The sequence below is a fragment of the Cydia strobilella genome, chromosome 12 (assembly GCF_947568885.1).
Source record: "Cydia strobilella chromosome 12, ilCydStro3.1, whole genome shotgun sequence".
NCBI classification, from domain to species: Eukaryota; Metazoa; Arthropoda; class Insecta; order Lepidoptera; family Tortricidae; genus Cydia; species Cydia strobilella.
The window spans coordinates 8,778,307-8,802,989 of record NC_086052.1 but is presented as its reverse complement, the minus strand read 5'-3'; the positions used below and the strand labels follow the sequence as shown (position 1 = coordinate 8,802,989).

At 38.5% G+C, this 24,683-nt stretch overlaps 2 protein-coding genes across 2 annotated transcripts; both read left to right on the top strand.

Moving 5' to 3' along the window:
- Positions 1-3,552: 3,552 nt before the first annotated feature.
- LOC134746077 (uncharacterized protein K02A2.6-like) lies at positions 3,553-8,073 on the top strand. The gene has a single exon (XM_063680309.1). The coding sequence runs from the start codon at positions 3,716-3,718 to the stop codon at positions 7,931-7,933; it is 4,218 nt and encodes a 1,405-aa protein (XP_063536379.1). The 5' UTR covers positions 3,553-3,715; the 3' UTR covers positions 7,934-8,073.
- A 776-nt stretch (positions 8,074-8,849) lies between these two features.
- Positions 8,850-15,376, top strand: LOC134746082 (UDP-glycosyltransferase UGT5-like). Its single transcript, XM_063680317.1, has 5 exons — positions 8,850-8,967; positions 9,040-9,274; positions 10,075-10,673; positions 13,194-13,416; positions 14,469-15,376. The coding sequence occupies exons 1-5, from the start codon at positions 8,965-8,967 to the stop codon at positions 14,966-14,968; spliced, it is 1,560 nt and encodes a 519-aa protein (XP_063536387.1). The 5' UTR covers positions 8,850-8,964; the 3' UTR covers positions 14,969-15,376.
- Positions 15,377-24,683: the final 9,307 nt, after the last annotated feature.

Sequence of the window (24,683 nt, the reverse complement as noted above, 5' to 3'; positions counted from 1 at the left end):
TAATAAATGATTATGATTAACAAGCAGAAACGTCTGCGAAATAATAAAAAAATAGCATCTATTAAGCTTAGAATAAATTTAAGTGAAAAAATTACTGCCTTGGGTGAAACTTGATCTAGGGTCCCGTTTTTACCCTTTGGGTACGGAACTCTAAAAACGATTAATCCAAGTATGATAATATATTGTTGCCTTTCTTAACCTCTATAAAATAGTAATTATTATAGTAGTAGTTGTTGATTTTCCTGCACCTATTCACAAGATGATTTTTAGGGTTCCGTACCCAAAGGGTAAAAACGGGACCCTATTACTAAGACTCCGCTGTCCGTCTGTCCGTCCGTCTGTCCGTCTATCTGTCACCAGGCTGTATCTCATGAACCGTGATAGCTAGACAGTTGAAATTTTCACAGATGATGTATTTCTGTTGCCGCTATAACAACAAAAATACTAAAAACAGAATAATATAAATATTTAAATGGGGCTCCCATACAACAAACGTAATTTTTTGGTGTTTTTTCCGTAATGGTACGGAACCCTTCGTGCGCGAGTCCGACTCGCACTTGGCCGGTTTTTTATGTCTGACCATACTTCGATGGGCGAATATGAACGTCACTAAACAGATTTTGCTTTAAATCAGGGCTATCGCAAAACAAAAACAGCTGTTCCATAGAAGAATCCACATTATGATTCGCCGAAATGTATGAAACAGCTAATATGTTTTTCGCGGTTTCGGGGTTTTGACTCCATAGTAAAGGTTCCTACCTATATATTTATATACCTATAGGTAGGTAGGATATATTTATTCCTGAGATTATGACAACAAGCAACAACAAAGTCACCTGGGGCCCATTTCTCGAGCGGTATTAGACTAATATTATCTACCAACTGTCTAGTCATATGGGTTACCATGGCAACACACTAATATTGTTAGACTAACACCTTTTGAGAAATGGGCCCCTGATATGTAAATCCAAATAGGGAAATAATAGATTAAACGTATAGGCTAAATGTATAAGCCCATAGATTAATGAAGCAACACCTACCGAGCGGGTACATAAGTTAGGCGCGAGTTAGCGGCGTCCCATCTCAAAGTTGCGGTAACTGAGAAACCAAGATCTAAGCGGCGAATTTGGACACTTCCCACTTGGAGTTCACACTTAGTTAAGCTAAAGTCTAACTTGGGAATGAAATTATTTTGAAACGTTTTATGACTATTTTACCTGGGTTTGGCGAAGCTAAAAGTACAGTTTATTATTTTAGCAGTATATGTATTATGTTATATACCTAGATATACTCTTATTTTATAATATGTTACGCTGTTGCGTCGAAACTTTTTGTCAATTCTAAGCTATAGTTTGCCAAAGGACTGTCTGATTTCAAACATAGACAGAAAGAATAATACCATCTTTGTCTTACACTAGTACTAGCACCCAAAAGGAAAGGATGAGTATAGTTTTTTGTTTTTATTTACTAACAATTTGGTTCCCAGGTAGCATTTAGACGTCATTATGACGTCCGTTACGTCATTATGACGTATAAATGACGTCATTATGAGGTCACTTGTACGTCGCTGACGTCATTTTGCTACCTGGGTTTGACCAACTATAATTAGTTATGATCTGTATTACTTATGGCTAAGATCTGTCAGTGTCATAAATGATATTAAACAACCAGAAACGTCACTTCTTACACTGACAGATCATAATATCCATAACAAATCCTGATTAAATTCATAACCTGTTATTACAATCAGAATACGCCTCCCGGTCTGCCACTGGAGAGCTTGGGCACTTTTTCTTTAATATAATATGACATCTATTTCAGTTTATATTTGGAAACAACTTTTTATAATTGAAGATTTCAGCGCCTGATGCATTGTTAAGAGCACGTGAATTGTTCAACGTGAGAGAAGGTGTTGTGCATATTTTTCCGTTGTGTCCAAGTTGCAGAACACATTCGTTTTCTTAGCTGTCCTGTAAAAATAAATTGACTGAAAGCTAGTAAAAACACTTGATTCTGATACTTTTTTCTCCTATTCAAATTGAAAAAGCTCGTGATATAAATAAATAAAAAACTGTAATTAAATAGGCCCATACAATTTCAAGTTTTAACTATTTTTCCTAATGTCACTGATAAATAGTTTATGCATAGTGGAGAGTGGCAAAACTTAAGCGTTCGGTCATGACCTCGTCATATCGCAAAATTAATCAGATGGTTAACTTTCTCAAGTCCTTAAACTTGTAGGTACTTGTACCTTACGGTAAAGTTACGTGTTTACAATGGAATACAAATATTTTTATAAGTACAAATTAATACTGGACCAAGATAAATGTTGTGGAACGTGAGTCAAATCGCTAATCGCTGTAGGTATTTATCGAAAAGGGATGAACTTCCCCAAACGCATAGGTACCTACCTAAAATTGTACATAAAAACATTAAATAAAAAACCGGCCAAGTGCGAGTCGGACTCGGCCACCGATGGTTCCGTACTTTGCTTTGTTATAGCGGCAACAGAAATACATCATCTGTGAAAATTTCAACTGTCTAGCTACCACGGTTCATGAGATACAGCCTGGTGACAGACGGACAGACGGACAGCGGAGTCTTAGTAATAGGGTCCCGTTTTTACCCTTTGGGTACGGAACCCTAAAAAGTAACATGTTAAAGCTGGCTGTGTCTTAACTTTTTTAGGGTTTCGTACCTAAAGGGAAAAAACGGGGCCCTATTACTGAGACTCCGCTGTCCGTCTGACTCGCACTTGGCCAGTTTTTTTTTAAATCATAGAGAGGTACAGTCAGCAAAACTATTTGCAAACATATTTGTTTCATTTAACATTCACGTCCCTGATTGACGTCTATTTCAAGTTCAACAGAAATCAAAACTATCTGTAACTTGTAAGAAGGTTTGGCAATAAACGTGCAGTGCAAAAAATACCGAGTGCATTTCATGGGAACTTTGCAATTTTTTAAAATTCTTTATGGCACATTGCTAATTCCAATGACTTGGTCAAATAGAAATCATAAGTCCGCTCCAGACTAGGTACGCGGCGCGAAGCCGCGAACGCGAGTGTGGAGTCTATTTCGCTGATTAGCGTGGAGTCTACTAGCCACACTCGCGTTCGCGGCTTCGCGCCGCGTAGTCTGGAGCGATCTTTAGGTACCTACTTGGAAAAACGTTTGTTTTAAATCTTATGTGTTATTTTAATGCTACTTAACGTTGGTACCATAGGTTGCAACAATGCAGGTTACACAGGTATCAGATTTTTACAATACTACGACCACAATGTCTACGCACTAAAGTTACTACCTTACTACTCGTAAATTTTATATTCTAGTTTATAAAGTAGTAACATATTACATTATGTTTTACACACTTAAAAAAAAGTTTTACACTTACATTTATTCAGGAAAAAATAAGGATCTTTATTTTTGCTAAAATAGGTATTATGAAAGCATATTCATTAGGACCAACAATAAGAACACCTTTAGAATATGTGTTTATATTAAAATTATACGGTGTATACAAGTAAAACATTTGCACACGAACCTTCAATAGGTTCTGTTGCATATGTATGTGTGCTCACGCACACACCCACCGCGCTAACTTACGAATACACGTCAGTACGCTAACAGCAAGCAGTAGTTTCACTTGTCTCACCCCACGTATCCATCACTGGCGACGACTACCCACATAGAAGAAAAAGATAAAATAACGAAAGATGTCTGGTGCTACTTTCGGCTTATTGTCTCCGTTCGACCACACTACCCAGTCTTGGGAGACGTACAAAGGACGTATTGCGCAGTGGTTCATCGCGAACGATATTGACAACACCAAAGATGCCGGGGGGAAAAAGAGACGAGCGATCCTCCTTAGCGCACTCAATGACGGCACGTACAAGCTTGCAACGGACCTTGCGTTACCGAAACAGCTGCAGAGCGTGCCATACGAAGATATCGTCAAGCTGCTGGACGATCACTTCACTCCGAAACGCTGTGGATTCAGTGAGCGGTACAAATTTTACGCGGCTACACAGCAGTCAGGGGAGACTTTTCAACAATGGGCGGCACGGTTGCGCGGGTTATCGGCGTACTGTGATTTCAGCAATGTGGAAGAGGCTCTTCGTGACAAATTCGTCATGGGAATGTTATCCGGTCCGGAGAAGGAGAAGCTCTTTGCGCGGGACCTTACGGTGCTCAGCACTCTAGCCAAGGCCGTCGAGCTGGCTGAAAGTGTACATTGTGCGCGCGCGGGGGCAGCGGCCTCACAACCGGTGCAAACATCCCAGGATTTGTTCAAGGTTGAACAAAAGCGACACCGAGAAAGTACGCCCGGGAGCAGCGGCGGCGGTGACGATAAAAAAGAGCAGTGTCAAGTGTGCGGTTACTATAATCACAAAACATTGCAGTGTCGTTTCGCGAAATCTAGGTGTAAAAAGTGTAAAGCTAAAGGGCATCTAAAAAAGATGTGTAAAAGTGTAAATTTCATGACGGTGAACGCCGTGGATGAGGGAGATGACGATGATGATGATGGTGAGTGTTATAAAATTTTTAACATCCGTTCAAACAAAGGGGAACCGATGATTGAAACAGTTTTAATGTTAAACCGTCCGATTAATCTGGAAATAGATACAGGGGCAGCCGTAACTGCGTTGCATGTAAATACGTATAAAAAGCATTTTAGCGATGTACCATTGTCAGTTACAAAGAATCGGTTAATCACATTTACGGGTGACAACATTCCATGTTTGGGGGCAGTCCGCCTACCCGTCACTTACGCGAACCAAACTCATTCGCTTAAAGTTTACGTTGTGCGTAAGGCAGGCGCCGACGTCCTAGGTCGTGATTTTATTTCGCAGTTCAATTTAGAGCTTGCGTTAATTACGCCAGTCCGTTACTGTGCACAAGACCAGGATACTAGCAATATAATAAGGGAATTGGAAAAACGTTACGCCTCAGTGTTTTTAGATAAATTAGGAAAATTTAATAAATATAAAGTCAGTTTGCAGCTAAAAGAAAACGCTAAACCGGTTTTTATCCGCGCGAGGCCAATTGCATTCGCCCTGCGGGACAAAGTCGATAAGGAAATAGATCGATTATTATCAGTAGGAGTTTTAAAACCGGTCGATCACTCACAGTATGCGTCACCCATTGTGCCGGTATTAAAACGTAATGGGGCGATAAGGATTTGTGTTGATTATTCGACGGGCGTAAACAAACAGCTGGTGGTTGACCAGTACCCCTTACCTACTGTAACCGAACTTTTTGCTAAGCTGTACGGCGGGAAACAGTTTACGAAATTAGACCTATCTAATGCTTATAACCAGTTTGAGTTAGACGAAAAGTCGCAAGAATTAACTAGTGTAAATACTCACCGCGGTTTGTTTACGTATACTCGCATGGTTTTCGGTCTCTCTTCGGCGCCTGCCGTGTTCCAGCGCGCCATGGAGGGGGTGCTGGCTGGTGTACCGGGCACGCTGTGCCTACTCGATGACGTACTCGTCACGGGCGAAAACACCGAGCAGCACCTAACCAGGCTGAACGAGGTACTTAGAAGGTTACAAGACGCCGGCCTCACGTTACAAAAAGAGAAGTGCGAATTTTTTAAAGATGAGGTAAATTACTTAGGCTACGTGATAGATAAACATGGCTTACATAAATCACCGCTTAAAGTCAAAGCTATGATAGACGCTCCAATACCGCAGAATGAAAAACAATTACAATCCTTTTTAGGGTTAGTAAATTACTATAGGAGTTTCGTGCCGAATGCGTCGGCCGTTCTGAGTCCGCTATATGACCTGTTAAAAAAAGGGGTAAAATGGTGCTGGACTAAAGAACATGATAGGGCATTCGTGGCTATTAAAGAATGTTTGGCTTCTGAACAGGTGTTAGCGCATTTTAACGCTGCGGCTGACATAGTGCTGACCGTTGATGCTGGACCTTGTGGCCTCGGTGCCATTTTATCCCAGATTGAAGCTGATGGCACCGAACGGCCTATTTCATTCGCATCGCGCACCCTGAATGCTGCGGAGAAGCGTTATTCACAGCTTCAGAAAGAAGCAACCAGCATTATATTCGGGATACGAAGGTACCACCAGTATTTATACGGTAGGGCGGTACCGTTCACCCTTCGTACGGATCACAAGCCCCTATTGTCGATTTTTGGGCCGTATCGTGGCATACCGGAAGTGTCAGCAAATAGGCTTCAACGTTATGCTATGTTTTTAAGCGGTTACAACTATAAAATCGAATATGTTCGGAGCGCGGATAACAATGCAGATTTCTTATCTCGAGCCTGTCTTCCCGGCCCGGCGCCGGCGGGGTCGCGGGGTCCGGCCGCGCGCTTCGCAAACGCCACGACTGATATTCCCGATCGAGCCTCGTACATTAATTTCGTTGTGGATGGTAATTTACCGGTGACATTAAACGAGCTGCGCCAGCACACGGAGAGAGATACTGTTTTGCAAAAAGTGATTAATTTTATTTCAAACGGTTGGCCTAAAAAGGTATCAGACGAGGCCCTGAAACCTTATTATTTATGTCGGTTACAGCTGTCTTATGAAAACGGTTGCGTCATGAGAGGTCACAAAGTGGTTATTCCAGTGAAATTACAAAGCGTAATCTTAGCGGAAGTGCACCAATCCCATTTAGGTATTGTAAAAACAAAAGCTGAGGTTCGGTCTAGGTTCTGGTTTCCGGGAGTAGACGCGGCATTAGAAAGGTTGATAAGTGCTTGCACCGTATGTATACAACAACGCCCCTCCCCCGCGCGTGCGCCGCTCGCGCAATGGGAGTACCCGCCGTGCGCGTTTCACAGGATACACTGTGATTTTTTAGGACCGATTAACGGAAGCTCATATTTAGTAATAGTAGATGCATATACAAAATGGGTAGAAGCCTATAATATGAAAACCAATATTACGTCTTTAGCGACTATAGAAAAAATCTGTGAATTTATGTCACGGTTTGGAATTCCACATACATTAGTAACCGACAATGGTACGTCGTTCACGTCGCGCGAGTTTGAGGCTTTTTGCAGGTTAAACGGCATTTCACATGTTACATCACCGGCATATAATGCGGCTAGCAATGGGCAGGCGGAATCGTACGTCAAAATAATTAAGAAGGGCATTAAAACCAGTTTACTGAATGGTAATGGGGTACAGAATTCGTGGAAAAGACTGCTGAAATACTTATTTGATTATAGAAATTCTGTACACACTACAACGGGGGTTTCGCCTGCTCAGTTGGTATATGGACGGAAGTTAAAGACTCGGTTAGATTTAATTAACCCTAAAATACCGTCACCCTCATCCCCGGCGCTCGCTGATACAGTACGAAAAAATCAGTGTTTGCAGAATAGACCTTCAATGTGCCGTAAGGCGCAAGTTTTCACGCCAGGGAATTTAGTATTATTTAAGGCCTTTCAGGCAAATGGTAAATTTAAGTGGTGCCGAGGCACAATCGTAAAAAAAGTTGGTAAAGTTGTTTATATAGTAAAAGACAATATAACGTCAAAAACATTTAAAAAGCACAAAAACCAAATCGTGTTAGATAAAGGGCACGATTGCGCTTACCCTAGTTACTGGAATGAAGACATAGAAATCTGGGAGGACGACGATGACACATCATCGCCCAGTCCGCCAGCGCCGAGCGAGGAACTGCAGCCTAGCACGGGGGAGGAAGGAGAACGGACATTGATTGCAGATCCACACCCTGTGACATCAGAGCCTTCCGAGCCAATAGACACACCGCTGGAGTCAATACCAGGAGACCAGTCCGAAGAAGATGAATTCCTGGAGGCCCTACCTGGTCCGGCCACTGAACCCGAGAATCGAGACTCTGACGTCTCCGCTGATAACGATCTCGTGCCTACTACCCCTCGGACAAAGCGCAATCGACCCAAGATTAATTACAAACCATTCTTTAGCAATAAATAGTTGTATTCTTTTGTTATTCTTAGTTAAGTATAGTTTAGACGTGTATGTAAGCTATGGGGAGGAATGTTGCATATGTATGTGTGCTCACGCACACACCCACCGCGCTAACTTACGAATACACGTCAGTACGCTAACAGCAAGCAGTAGTTTCACTTGTCTCACCCCACGTATCCATCAGGTTCGTGTGCAGATGAATATAATTTAATAATCAAACAATAACGCTTGATCGCATTTATAAACTGACATAGTAATGAGATGTGATGTATCACTCATGTACAAGATGTAGTGCCAGGGGTGCGAAACTCCTCCTTTCGGGCATTCTCGGCTCCGTTCGGCTCAGCATTGCTCCGAGCAATTATTAGGGTTGACACAACTTGACGTCCCTTTGCGTGCACGACCACAGATAAGATAATGACTTGAATTTTGACAACCCTAAATAGCCGAAAGGGATAGTGCCATATATTAGAAAGGGACAGCATAATTCGTCCCTGAACCGCTGTCCAACTTCGGTTTTGTAAAAAGTTTCCTGTTTGTACGGTGTACTATTATTTATTCTGTGGTAGTGCACAAATTTTTGGCATCGTATTTTCTCGGAAACGTTCGTATTTGTCAAGCTACTTCTATTCAACCTAAGTACTTTTTGTACTGAGATTGACTGAAGTTAGCATAACATATTCGTGCGTCTCCGTGAAAATACGATGACAAACAAATTATGCATTACATCTAGTCTGTAATTACATTATGAGGCCAATTCAAACTTATATTGTGACATCAAAATGATATCTAAATGATTTCAGCCACACGTGCATTTCGCTTGTACTCGTTCGTACAAGTATTGGCACGAGCGAGACGTACGGATGACTGACATCATGATGATGGCATCATTTCGATATCATTTTGATGTTGCAACTTGCAATGTCAGTCTGAATACTTTGAATTAGCTTCTATGGCTCTGTTGAACTTGCCCGATCTTAGTCAAAGTCAGCGCGTCACTCAATAAACTCCTTCCGCTAGTTAGAATGTAAATAAAAATGGTTCGTTTTTTGTGAAGCATCGTTATTTTTGTTTTTAACTGCCGTCGAATTAATATATTTTTTTAATTGCAGGATAGTTTAGTTTTTTTGTTTATTCTCACAAGCGCGGTCTGCTGCCAGTGCGCCAATATTCTTTATGTGATACCTTTTACTTCAAAGTCGCATTATATTCTGCTGAAGCCGATTGGTTTGGAGTTGGCCCGCAGGGGTCACAATGTGACAGTATTTACGGCCTTCAAGGAGACTGACCATGCATTAACCTATCACCAAGTTATGGCTGATGACAAAAAAATTTGGGATGTATCAGGTACTTCTTCTGATAATACTATGCTAATTTTAATACAATGACTATACTATCCTATTGTTTCATTTTATAGCACACTGAATAAAAGGATATTTATGTAGACCATTGCGAAATTTTATAATACCTACACAAAAAACATTTAATTTCACGTTTACATCGGTTTTTATTATTTATAGATTAAACCGAAGATTAATTAGACTTACCTATATTGACCGGGATATAGACCGTGATTACCTTTTGTATTGTTCAAAACTGTCGAAGATTAATTGATAAATCATAAAACAATCTCGTTTAAGTTTTTTAATGTTGGACACAGTCCCTTAGTAGTACTTTTATTGCGTCAGTACATAGACAAATTGAAATAATTTATCTAACGTTTTTTGGCGAAATGTGTGTACTTATTCAGATGAGTCATGAAAATAAATAGGCAGTACAAAATGCTTTCAAAATACTCTATTATTTTAATATGGCCATAAGGATAAATAATCCTCTGATGGGTGGGTAGAATATAAATTTCTGGACCAGAAATGTAGTTTTTGACAACTAACAGATCAAATCCATAACAGTTTCAAAGCAGGAAACTTCAAAATCGATCTCTTAGTGTTAACAGATTGTAATGTAATAGTACGTGCTGATCGTAAAGGCCTGTACACACTGGGTGCGTGTGCTTAGACGTGCAGGTACCCGTTGTAATATACCATATGGGTGTGCGACGTGCGTGCATGGGTCCAACAAATAAACGCAAATGACTTCTTGACATTTTTATGATTTGATTAACATATTTTGTCTTATGTATATTTCAGAAGGTGGTCGACCTAATGTATTTACGATGGTGGACATATCGGAAGAAGCATTTTATGACAAAATTCTCTGGGGTGGAGGTTTAGCGTCAACTGAGGTAGCACTCAGCTCGAAACAATTCCAAGATTTTGTAAAGCAAGATCATAAATTTGACTTGGTAATAAGCGAAATGTTTTTCCAAGAAGCTACTTATGTTTTAGCTCATAAATACAAAGCGCCATTGGCTCTAGTAACCACATTTGGTAACTGCATGAGAAACAATATTATCATGAGGAATCCTCTACAGTTAGCAACTGTTATAAATGAATTCATTGCTATCAAAGAGCCGCACAGTTTTCTTGGGAGATTGAGGAACTTTTACTTCGCAGCATATGAGTACTTTTGGTATAAAGTCTGGTACATACAGAAGCAGGAAGCATTGGCTAAGAAGTACATAAAGAATTTGCCTGAACCTGTTCCAAGTTTAGAAGAACTGCAGAAGAACGCATCGCTCTTTCTAATGAACAGTCATTTCAGTTTTGACACTCCTGCAGCGTATTTACCTAATTTTGTTGAAATTGGAGGAATACATCTTACTCACAAATTCGAACCTCTCCCAAAGGTAACGTATAATTTAAAACTGTAAATGTATAGGTATATGTGTTTGTGAGGCTACCATTCCTCAGTCCACAAATGGAGCGTCGTTCAAGAGGCTTCATTATGTATCTCCTCTAGCCTTTGGATAACTCCAAAAAAGATATAATAGGATAGAGCGGTACTGTAATAGTAAATTTTGTAGCCACAGTAAATTCACTGCCATCTATCGACACACGATTAAAACTAAACACATAAATATCAAAAAATGTATTTATATATTGTTAAATGTTTTATTTTTATTTGCATTAATTATTTTTATTTATTATTTTGACCCATGTTCTGTCACTGATATGCGTTAAAATTGTTTGATAACAAACGAAACCGTCAACTCCATCTATCCGAGCGTAGGCCAAAGGTAGTGGCGCCATCTGATCGAGAATCAAATTTTCTTGATTTTCGAGGCACGTTTTTTCCTTAGACTGTATCCATCTATTACGTAGTTATATCTATCTTTGATAACTCTAAACTCGCCTAAGAGGAACTAACTGTTGTAAAAATCTGTTGCTAGGATGCGTTGCGGTTTGCGGCCCATGTTTAATTTAAAATTGACAAATGGTATATGAACCTGCGTATAATTTTCTAGCTTACACCAATAATCATAAAATCCACAATAACAAGCATGACACTATTGAACCGCGTGTTTTAAAAATCGATTTAGCTGTTTGTGTTTAGAAAAGTTTAGAAATAAAACGTATACCTAAAGGGGCCCACAGACTATCAGTCCGCCGGACGATATCGGCCTGTCAGTTGTTCGGAACTGTCAAATTTTTGTCAAACTCTCTCGCATTGAATCATCGAATGATGGTCCCTATGACAGTTCATTTTTATATAGAGTAGGTAACTGTCACGTAAAATGTTTGTAGACTTCATATGGAAGTTTTGCACTATTCGTAGTCGCTTTCCTCTACAAAGCGGGAAAACGTTGAGATCTGCTACTAGCGTAGCGCTACGAAAATGTTGGCAGTGTATGCGTTAAACCAGTAAGATTGTCTCAATTGAGAATAGGATACGACGTCTGACGGCTAATATTAGACGTAATTCGACAAATCAAGATCATAACACAACAGTCATGGCATGACAGAATAATGAATGGGTTCAAAGGTCAGTTATCGTGACGTCGGCTTTTATGTAGTAGGGTGGGTCACTCGTGTATGGAGAAAAAAAAGTATCAGTTATCCTTCGGTAATAGTTACAGAAAGTAACGTAATAATGCAAATGTACGGTTTTTACAATTATTTTGCAATCGGAATTCATTTACTGTCTCCGGATCCATTTCAAATTTTTCATATAAATATTGTTACATTTTGTATGGTCTGCGGAGTATATCTATGTACTGTCCCTTTATTCAAACTTTAGCTAAAGAGATATGCCATTATTGTTTCGAAATAGCACGGTAAAGGTTCAAAGCGAACCAATTGAAAAAAAAGTACCCAAAACGAGACATTTTTTGTATGTCCAAACATTTTACTAAAACTTCAACTCAAATCCAGAGACAGTAAAACTCAAGCTAAAAAATAAAAATAAAATGAATTACCAAATAGCACTCTTCTTTAACTATTATCCCTAATTATAAAAAAAAATGTAAAAATGACCCAGCCTATTATGTAGGTCATATTCCTAGTTTGTGAGAGAAGCTGATATTTTATATTTTTACTAACAAATGATGACAACAAACGAAAGAATTGATTTAGCAGCAATAAAAATACTTTTAGGCCTCATATTATTATGCTATCAAATTTAGCAGCAATAAAAATACTTTTAGGCCTCATATTATTATGCTATCAATGATAACAAATGACTAGCTATTAAATGATGTAAGGTCAATGTGATTAAAAAACCGTCTATAGGCTGTAAATGCTGTAATGTGGGTAACTGTAGTGTGTGTAAATGTAAGTCGCGGCTGGTTAGTTGTAGGTATGGCATATATCAAGGTTTTAGGAAATATTTGTTTACACCACACCAACTGGTAAAGGCTCTCTTGATTGTTTAAAAACTGATAAGAAAGTTGCATTTTCGCCACATGTGAGGCAAAGTAATCAAATGCAAATTTTGAGTGGTTTTCTTATGTTGGCAGGTAGAATTAACTTTTAAATTATGATTTTGAACGAAAAATATTTAATAACATTCATTTTGAATCAATTTGCTTTGATTTTGCATAATATTTTACAGTTAGTATTTTCCTTGTGTTGGTGTGGTGAAAAAATTTGTGTTTCACTCGGTGGCAAAATTTGTTTAACCCTCGTGCCTTGAAACCCTCGCAACGCTCAAGATTCCATTTTTAAAACTACTCGTCGCTACGCTCGTAGTTCAATTTTGGAAACTTTCGCTTGCTCGGGTATTGGGCACGAGAGGTTAAACAACAACTTTACCCCCTTGTAAACAAATAACTATTGTTTCAGTTATTTTAACCCCATACTTAATTTTTATCAGTAGTGATGGTAAAATTATAAATTAATTATACATTAATTACTTACATATTTTGTAGGACTTGGCCGACATTTTGAATAAGTCAACACAAGGAGTGATCTATATGAGCTTTGGTTCCAACGTTCATAGTTCAGAACTGCCACTTGACAAAAAAAAGGCCTTCCTTAACGTGTTCAGGCGCCTTAAGTATACTGTGTTGTGGAAATGGGAGGAAGAAAGTCTAGAGGGGAAACCTGATAATTTGATTATACGAAAATGGCTGCCGCAAAAGGAGATTTTAGGTAAGCTAATTATATTTATAAATATTGCTAAGGACATTAAAATTGGGGAATAGAAATTTAAACGTAGCGAATGATGTTGATAAATACCTAAATCCAATTCATATTATTTGACCATTTATTTAGATCACACTTATTTACAAACTTAGAAAACATATTTAGCATTATACCGTTAGATAAGTACCTAACTGTTCATATATTTTTTTAATACAAATACAAATAATTTATTGAAAATTGAATTTCTTTTAAATGCCCTAAACCAAGTATTTGTTAAGTGCATACTTACGAAAGTAGTTTCTTATGCCGCCATGAACTAAAATTATTAGTTACGATAGGTAATCTAATTCGTGATAATTTGAATAGTTTAATACTTTATATGCATTTTTATTATATATTGGATTGTATTACCGATTTGATTGACTAATTATCACAAAATTTTGAATATAATAGGTTATAGGTTATATATAGGTTATTGTATACACCTGTCCGGTTTAAGACAATACCCCATCATTTTATCACAATACAGTTCTAATAAATAGGTCTAAAGTCTAAACCAACATGGCAATATACCTATAATTTGTCAATTATACATTTTGAAGAACGATTTTGCCGCGTAGTTGAATTTAATTGGTTCAGTTTTTGTTGGCAAGAGTCCAGGCAGTTAAGGGGCCCACTAATTATCAGTCCATCGGACGATATCAGCCTGTCAGTTAGAGCAAAAATTTGACTGTTCCGAACAACTGACAGGCACCCGTATCGTCCGGCGGACTGGTAATCAGTGGGCCCCTTTATACGTGTATACCTACAATAAATCCAAGATAAATGAAATTACGTATGATTTTTTTACGTTTATATTTGCGGTTTATAAAATGTCTGCCTAGTGCCTACTGCTAAATTGTAACCCGGTGCTGGGTTTTGCTTTTTAGATGAACTTATTTATGTTTTAATTATAAAATCGAATTAATATACAAGTACTTATATTTTTCACCGACTAAATTAAGCTATACGTACTCGTATCATAATGTTCAAAACCAAATCTAATACAATGCTTGCAGCTCACCCGAATGTCAAAGTTTTCATATCCCACGGAGGACTAATCGGGACACAAGAGGCAGTATTCCATGGGGTTCCAATCATCGGAGTCCCCATATACGCGGACCAATACAACAATCTTCTTCAGGCTCAGGAAGCAGGCATAGGCAGGATCCTACAATACCATGATATCAATGAGGAAAACTTGGAATCTGCTTTACGCGCTGTTTGTGAAAATGACTCATACAAAATCAAGGCGAAGGAGTTGTCAGTTAGATTCCAAGATAGACCTTTTACAGCGTTGCAAACTGCCATGTATTGGATTGAGTATGTAATCAGAAACAAAGGTGCCGATTTCATGAAGAATCCAGCACGTAATCTAAACTGGGTTGAATATTACATGCTCGACGTCTTTGCTTCCTTTGTGGCAATTGCCGCAGCATTTGCTTTTGTTATTGTAAAACTTATCAAGTATTTTATTACAAAAGAAACTGTTGTCAAAAAGAAATCAAAACGCAGTTAATTTTTTTTGTACATATTATATCCATACTTATATTATAAATGCGAAAATCTGCCTGTCTGTGTGTTGCTTCTGAATGGATTTAGTTGAAATTTGGCATAGAGATAGTTTGAGTCCCGGGGAAGGACATAGGATAGTTTTTATGTCGAAAATCATCCCTAAAGAGGGTGAAACTGGGGGTGGAATTGAGATAGTTAATGAATTGCCTGTTACTTGATGTAAGCAATTAAATTATATATGCTCAAATTCAATGATTGCCATTAGACTTTATCCAGGCGCTACACTTACCTTAGCTGCTGTAACTAATTCCAGGCAGACGAAGGGGCAAAAGCTAGTTATGTTATATAAGAATTTTGTTATTTTTAAGGAGGAATCAATAATAATACGTGGAATAAAAGTGTTTTACGTAATTTTTATGTACTTTTTATTATTTGAACTCCTATAAATAAACAAACAATATACACTGTGTTTTTTTTTTCGTTAATTTCAAGGGTGCATTCCTGAGCAAGATCAAGTAACTTTCTCAAAAACACCGGTATTCTAATTAACTCCATTTCTTTTTTTTTTCTGATAAGGCCCCTACGAGCGTGTACACTTAGGGCTTGTTTACAAATTGATTAGTGTTTAGTATGAGTTTATCCTTTTTCTACTAAACTTAAGTACTATCTCGGACGATCTATGTTCGAAATGACAGTTATATGTCACAGTTTTCAATTGTTTGGTTGAGTTAAATGTCACGCCCGTGTTACAACAACGCTAATGGCGTCCCAAGACTGCGAGATGAAGGGAAAGTACCTTAAATGTCCTATCTACGATATTTAAGGTACTTTTCCTTCATGTCGCATAGTCTTGCGACGCCCTGTATGCAACATTTAATTACTTAAAAAAAAAAAATTCTTTCTTAACAAATTTAGCAGAATAGCGACTTTATTATTGATAACAGTAATACCTAAATATTTACGAAATGAATTTTATCAAAACCCGAATACTAATATTTGACACAACTTAGGTACAAAGCTACCATTGAAATTTCGGCCGCAAAAGCCCTTAAACCAAAGCCTCGTCGGCTAGAACTGCGTCCACTGGATATAATTAGGTAAACATTGGAACAAAACGTTGACGTTTGCACAGCACAGGGCCACCTTTGTCTAAGTGCTGGCTGCATCAGACTTATGAATTCGAAATGTGTAGGCCTTGAAATTGCGCACCCTTTGCAGACTACGTACCTACCCACATTGTTTACAATGCGTGTTTGCCTTGTGATGTCTGGCTGATATTTTAACAGTTCTTCAGTACGAAGTTCTAGGTATGTTAGGTATACGTTAGGTAAGGAATACGTAGGTAAGTTAGGTTAGTTTTTATCATGTTTGGCATGTTTTAACTGAAAAATGTAAGCATAAATATTGTTAGATCGGTATTTATAGACTTTATTTCGAGGAAATGAACTTGAACGAAAACCAACACACATATTTTTTTACACACTATTTTATGATTCAGTTTCTTATTTCAGTTAGGTTTATTCAAATAAAAATAAACAAAAATAGAAAAATAAAATGCTGGTAAATACTTGTTGGTTGCCTCCTGCATTTCACAATTCGTTTATCGTTGGTTTAGTTTTTTTTAAATCAAAATGCCCGGGAATTAAACCCATCTCTCACAATAAATGTATTAATGACTTAAAATATGACAAAAACCTGTTTCTGCTTATCTATAAATACTCCAGGAATAACTTCCAAATCCTGTGCTTAAACAAGCCCCGCCTAACTTTGCCAACAATACAGACCTTCTGTTCAAGTAATAAATGGAAAGATTAAAATAACACTAGCTAAAATTGCTGCAGCGCATTGGCGACATGTACTATTTTGAGCTTGTTGCCTACCTCATTAAGAGTTCGCAATTAAAACTTGGGAATCGGGCCGCGCGAACACTCTGTGAGAATCGTCCAAACGGCTGCGCCAATTTCCTCAGTTTTCGGCAATCAGCAATCAGAGTCGGATAATCTTTCATTAGGACACGGATAATTTCCGCGTTTTGAGATTTTAATGCTATTGGTAGGAAATATTTCTGTTTTTAAACTCGTTTCGTTTGTCTTTTATTTTATTTTCTGGCGTTGATTTGTGGAATGCGTTGGTACTTAATTACCAGGGCCCGTACATTTCATGCCGTTGACGCATAAATGACGTAATTTAACATACAGGGAGTTTATAAAAGAACACTACAAATTTAGATAACCCTTGAAGTAGCAGGAACCGCCTCGCGGACAATTAACGTCATTTAAATTTGGAATTTGACTAATTAAAATAAAATCGGAATTCCTTCAACTCAAAAATGACGTATGCCACTTGAAAGGATAAGTAAAAAATTAATACTTGTTACATAAAATACACTTAAAAAAAATGTATGTAATAAACTAACAATCTATCAGGTATTTAGTTGAGTGACAATAAAATGAAATTCAGACGTTTTTGTACTGATTGACAAGAATCTGATATGAAGGTTGACAAATTGTTAATTATTACGAAAATACTAATTGGAATCATACTATGTAGGGTGACGTCATTTTTCCATCAACGGCATGACATGTACGGGTTCTTCTAATTACAGTCGGGCCAAGATCTACTATCAAATTAATAACTACTGTAAAGGTACTAAACATTGTTGTCTATTTTTCAGCCAAGTTGCAGCTGTTATTAATAAAGGTGAAAAAAAATTTTGAATACTAATTTAAAATAATCATAAGGTAAGGTGGGGTAAGACTATCACCGGGACAAGACAAACACTTGTATGGAATCCCCATACTGTTTGTCTTGCCCCGAGAAAAATAAACTATGTTCGTCACCCCACCTTACCTTATACCTGCTTACGATTGATTGAGACCAATTTAAAATTGTGTATTCACATTTTAAAATTAATTATATATAAAAATAACGTCAGATATAGACAAATTTATCGAGAGTATCAAGACCTTCCTCTGGTCAGATGGGAACACAAACATTAGTAAAAATTAAACTCTTTGAATTAGGAGCCACTGAAGGGCTTCGTCAATTTTTTTAAATATATGACATATATTATTATTATTTTATTATTTGGAGCCTTACGTGTCCCACTGCTGGGCAAAGGCCTCCCTCCAATTTCTCCACAGATGCTGTCTGGCCACTCCTTTAAAAAGGAGTCTAGTTTATCCCGCCATCTCCGGCGGGGTCTGCCATGTCCCCTTTCGGGCTCCCACTCTGTGGCGATTGTGCCCCACAACTCATTCGACATTCGGCAGACGTGACCAGCCCAGTCCCATTTTAGCTTGGCCGCCTTCCGAGCTACATCGACGATTTGGGTTTTGGAGCGCAGCGTAGTGTTCCGGACTCGATCCACCAATTTCACACCTAATATGCTACGCTCCATGGCTCGTTGGCAAACCACGAGTTTGGACTTCTGAGCTTTGGTCAAAGACCAAGTCTGTGCACCGTAGGTTAGAACTGGGAGTATGCACATGTCCATGAGCTTCCGTTTGAGGGACATCGGAAGATTACCTTTCATCAGGTGTTTCATGGACCAATAGCTTATAATTTACATATAGAAGTGTGACTACTTAAAAAAAAACATCATAATATTTAATAAAATCATTTGATTTGTTCCCAAAGTTGTTCTTTGAATTAGGTTATCGAGCGGATCATGCGCGTCATTAAAAAATACTGGTATTCAAATCGAACTACCTATTTGTTATCTTTTTTAACTCTCACAGCCAGTAGTCGTTACTGCTTTTATGAAATACTGATCTCATAAACTGAACTAAAAACACTGCTGAACAGACCGCTGTTTTCATACCATTTTCTGAGTGGCATGGCATATTGGTGTAGCCGTGCATCAATTGGAACCAAATTATACAAACCAATCTCGGAACAGCTGTTATTACGAAACTCTGCAGCGCATATCACTAACAAAAAGAGTTACCACTGTAACCACTGTGTTTTTGTTTTATGTTACTGTTATACAAAAAAATTAAAATAAAGCTAGGAAATCAACAAAATTACGTCTCACGTTTGATTCGGTCAAATTGTGTTTTTTGAAAAACAAATTATACTTAGCTAGCTTGAAATGAATGTAGTATGATACCTTACGCACACTAGTGTCCCACCACCTCCCCCTGACGCAATCCCCCCTTTTAGCATGAAATATGTCCCGGTTGACAGTTTTTTTTATTTTTGCGGAAACTATACAATATAGAAAAGAAGTGTCAATGAAAGAAATAATCCTTTTGGACCCGGGTATGTCCTTAAACTACGTCCAAAAGAGAGGTATGGGCACTGTGAATGACATCTCGCTTTGTGTGGTAGGGCACAGGACAGCGGATGTCAATCCAGATCTAGAGCAGAGCCCAACTGGGGAGGTACCTCCATCTTACAGAAAACCGCAGCCAAATAACACTAGACCCTACTAATAGTGTTGTGTTCCTGCCGGTGAGTAAGGTTGCCAGAGCTCGAGGGAGAGGAGTGTTAGGGTCGGCAACGCGCATGTAACTCCTCTGGAGTTGCAGGCGTACATAGGCTATGGAGAACTGCTTAACATCAGGCGGGCCGTATGCTTGTTTGCCACCGACGTAGTATAAAAAAAAATCCTTATTAAATTCTTAATAAACAAGGTTATATATTTTTTTTATATAATGCACCATATTCATGTTATAGCTAGATGAACTTCGACAAAATGTTACCGTTAAACAAGCTGGTTTTCCCCATACGATTTCTGTCAGTACGGTACTATCACGTAGGTACAAGATATTGAACTTCAACAAGTTAACACATGAATATGGCGAGTCTTACCAAAAAGATGCATATAACCTTTTTTGTTTAAAATTTATTAAGGATTATTTCTTACCTTGACACTTTTCCTAACTTTAATACTTTTCTCAAAAATAACTAAAAAAACCTCAACCGGTATATATTTCATGCTAAAAGGGGAGTTGCGGGGGAGGGGAGAGGACGCTAGTGTGCGTAAAGCACCATACCTAAAGGTATCATACTACATTAATTTCATGCTGGCTATCATTTGTTTGTCTTCCCCAAGTAACATTAGAACATGACCGAATCAGTTGACCAGAGTTGATCCTGTGTTCTACTCTCCTGTGATCTGTGATGAGATGACTGTTTATTTGTTTCCGTGTGTTGTGATATACAGCTGTATCCAATTTATAAAATTACTGCGTTTCAGTAGTAGGTTGCATGCATGTTATATACGGAAATGTAATGGAAGCTACGTTTTATAGCGGCGAGGATTGTGTCATACAACATAAATAAGCAGTCGCCAGTCAGCGGGCTTTTTGCTTTCAACAGGGCACGGACAAAAACCTTCATATGGCCGTGTGTCGTGCTATGCTATGATACTGCGTCGAATGAAGTTTAAAGCTGAATGGAACACGAGGCAAAAAGTAAGTGAATACTTATATAAATAATTAAGTATGACTTAATTGAACTGTAAATTAATTAACGTTAATAAGCATTACTTATAAGCACACAAGCTGTTTTCTATTGTCCACAGGAGAGAAAACTATTGTTTTAAATGAGTCTCTATTGTATCACATAAAGTTTTAAACATAATGTATAGTATGCCCGGGTTTTCGTTAGTCATAATTTGTTTTTTCTCAGACACGCGTAACATTTCAGGATTACCTTAAAAAAAACCTAACCTAACCTATCTATAGGATAACATTACGAAAATCCTGAAAAGTTAACGGTTTCAGAGTTATGACTGACAATGATAATCTGACAATCAATACATTAAGACTTTCAATAATTATGACAAACAAAGGGACCCCGTTTTAAATTTTGTGTTGATCCTTGATAATGCGAGTATACATTTTAATTAAAGTGAACTAAGCCTAAATTTAAATTCCTTCTTACAAAGACACTATTAAATATTGCTCGGTTTTTCTAAAGACCGGTGTAATTGGCTTAAGTATTTAATTTTACTGAGTAAAAAGCTAATTGCAAACGTAATCATAAGACCCACGAATAAGACCAGTCTGAAAGGTAATTTTTAGGGTTCCGTACCCAAAGGGTAAAAACGGGATCATATTACTAAGACTCCACTGTCCGTCTGTCCGTCTGTCTGTCTGTCCGTTTGTCTGTCACCAGGCTGTATCTCATGAACCGTCATAGCTAGACAGTTGAAATTTTCACAGATGATGTATTTCTGTTGCCGCTATAACAGCAAATACCAAAAAGTACGGAACCCTCGGTGGGCGAGTCTGACTCGCACTTGGTCGGTTTTTAAATTTTTTAAGGTTACTGGAAGTTTTATATTAAGTACAGTCAGCAGCGGAAGTTGCTCCGCGGGTGAGGTGTTCAAAATGAACTGAACACAACTTTATTGTAAAGAGAATAAGATCGTATAATTAGTGTATCACATCTCATTTTGAACATCTTACCCGTTTAGTAACTTAGCTGCTCACTGTAACCCTGTTATCAAACGCCCAGTCAAAGTTGATAGCTAAATCCTCTCCAATTGCGTTTGCAGCCATAAAAAAAGATGACTCACGAATTTGTTTTCTAACTCTCCCTCCCTCAGGCGGTCTAGCATAAGTTGCGTTCTCGCGCGCGAGTCCATACTTGAAGTCGCGCTAAATGTATGGAGTCGCGCGCGAGAACGCAACTTATGCTAGACCACCAGGAGCCTTTTCATTATATACGCACAAACATCAGGATGTAAATCAGTAAAAGTACGTTCAAGACCGGCTAAGTGCGTCCCAAATTTTCGAGTTTGTACTGTTCGGATTTAGACTACTGGCATAGTCTTATAGCATTACTTCAACAGTACTGCAGGGAGACATTACTGCCGACAGTTTTGATGCTACAAATATGTCAAAATCCGGAAAGCAACATCGATTTTGACATTTACGACAGTTGTGCAGTCAGTAGTACTGTCAAGCTGGAATACTGGTACAGTAATGTTGCCGACAACTGCTGGAAACGTCAAATATAACTTTTAAGTTAAAATTACCATTTTTGCCTGTTATTTCATATTCGGCTCATACCAGAGCCGTACTATAGATGTAGGTTGATTTAATTTGTCTTTTATTGTGCCTTAAAGTTGAGGTGAAAAGAATTGAGTTTTAATGTGGAAACTAACGAGGCGAGGAGAGGAAGAAGAGGGGAAAACTTCTACATCACTTTAAAAATCATCACGGTCCATTTTCCAATGGGTGTGGTCGGTCGGTGTTTCCAACACGATTTTCGAGAAGCACTCAGCGTGCTCAAGCTAATTCAGCAAAATTTATGCTTCCTAATTATCCTAATCAAATATTTCTGACTTTCAGACTCATCACTTTATTGCCTGCTATAGTCAGTATGTACAAAGCATCCTTAACTTCCAGATTCTATTCTGAGTGTTACACAATGCACATTCGACGCTAACGCCGACCACCATACTGCCTTTGACTTATATATTACTTCGTAAAGGTGGGCATTAAGAATGGGTGCCAGTACAGCGGTGTCACGCACACGAATTCGACCTAATCGTGCAGTCTAACGCCACAACGCGATTGGTTGATGAGTTCGCATCACGCGCGTGATTGGTCGCAACTAGTTGCGTGAGACTCCACGATTGGCTCGAATTCGTGAGTAATACCGCTGAACCAGTCTTTACAATGGGTATGGCGGTCGGCGTGAGGACCAAGCGTGCATGCTCGGAGCGGGCGCTTCCTAGCTGAGGTATAAAGGAACCTAGGGTCCACTCGGACATACATTACCTGGCAAAGGACAAACACTGTTTTCATTTTTAAAAGCCTCTGCCCTCTGCCTTCTTAACTTGGAGGTGAACTTGATTTATAAAAGTCGTAAGCTCTCACCTGCCGGGCTAACACATGATTGGCGCGAGAGTATCTCGCCGCGACATAGACTACCCGTCCCCCTTTAATTCATACTGTTAGTAAAAGACGGGTAGTCTATCTCGCGGCGAGATACTGTCGCGTCAATCATGTGCTCGGCCTACAGATGTATCTACGATCAAAAATAAATACAGTTCATAATAAATTTACAGCTCCAACCCAGGCAAACGAATTAAGGTTCCAAGTATTCGCGCCCCTTGTCCTTGTCGTCAATAAATCTTAATAATGAACACTTTTGAAATACCCAGAAGAGTAATTTCAGGAAATGGGTCTGGCCTAATTTTAACGTACTTACTGTGACTGTTAAGCTTGTTTATTAGAGTAGCCTACCTATCCACTTATTTTGTAAAGAAATAACAATACTTTTAGAAATAAAGTTAAAATATTGTAAATATTTACGAAAAAAAGTCCAAGCTTGTGACTGAACCGCGTGAGAGCTCCTTTATTGCAGTGTTGTGCGGAAACCCGAAATCTAACGAATTGAATTAGTTTTAATATCTTGTAGAAACTATGTCGATAAAGTAATTTGGGATATAGGTAAGCTCCCAAATCGACTAATGAAGATCAAACACAAATTTTGCAGTTCGAAATATCGCTTTGTTAAATTTAACTAGCATGCTACAAAATTAATGCTATGTTCATTAAATAGTTTCCCTTATGTGAATTTCGTTCTAATCAATATCAGACGAAATTCGGGGAAGCTGTAAGTGCAGCCGAATTACGGAAATTACTAAGACAGATTAAATTATGCCTCAGTTTCAATTGTGGGGGGTCAGTGTAGGCGTTTGTATATGATATTATAGATTTATTCACACACACACACACACACACACACACACACACACACACACACACACACACACACACACACACACACACACACACACACACACACACACACACACACACACACACATATTTATTTACACGACACATCAAAAACAGCCAGTAGTCGTTACTGCCTTAATGGGATCGGTCTGTTTTCATACCATTGTCTGTGTGGCGTATTGGTGTGGCCGTGTATCAAATGCAACCAAATTACACAATCCAATCTCGGAACAGGCCGCGTAGCCAACATGCCAATCGCTTACGCCCCATAGCGATAGAAACGCAACTGTCGCACTAATATGGAAGAGTGATAGAGAGACACAAAGCGCGACAGTTGCCTTTCGATCGCTACGGAGCGTAAGCGATTGGCATGTTGGCTTCGCGGCCTGATTACGAAACTCCGCAGCGCATAATATATCACTGCCAAAAAGAGTTACCACACTTTTGTGCTACTGTTATGTTGAAAATCAACAAATTAACTGAAATCATAATTGAAGAGTCGAAATTAAGGTTTTATTTCGACTCTTCAATTATGATTTTGAAATAGGTGACGATGAAAAAAAAAAGCTAAAATCCTTTTTAGCTAAAATCTGTCAAATTGTGTAGGTGGCATAAATTAGACTTATATTAGGCTTGTCTCGTATAGTCTGTCATAAGCCGTTTGGAGTTTTCATTAGGCCCGATTTACCTACACATTAACATTGATTATGTTAAGTGCGAGATTACGTATACATTTGGTACGAAACGCAAGTAGCAATATATAAACTCGCACTTAACACTAATCAATGTATGAACCGAGCCTTAGTTCTATAATAGAATTTGGACAACAACATATAAAATATTAAATACACCCGCTTACACTCAGCACCGAAAATGTAATAGGTAGCATCTTTGACGCTGCCACCTTCCTGGTACAGTGCCTTCTATTCCCGAGTTCCAAGCTACTAACATGACTATTCCATTTATATTCGCGGCTGCTTTCCCCGATATTCTCATTTCGAATTGTTTGTTCTG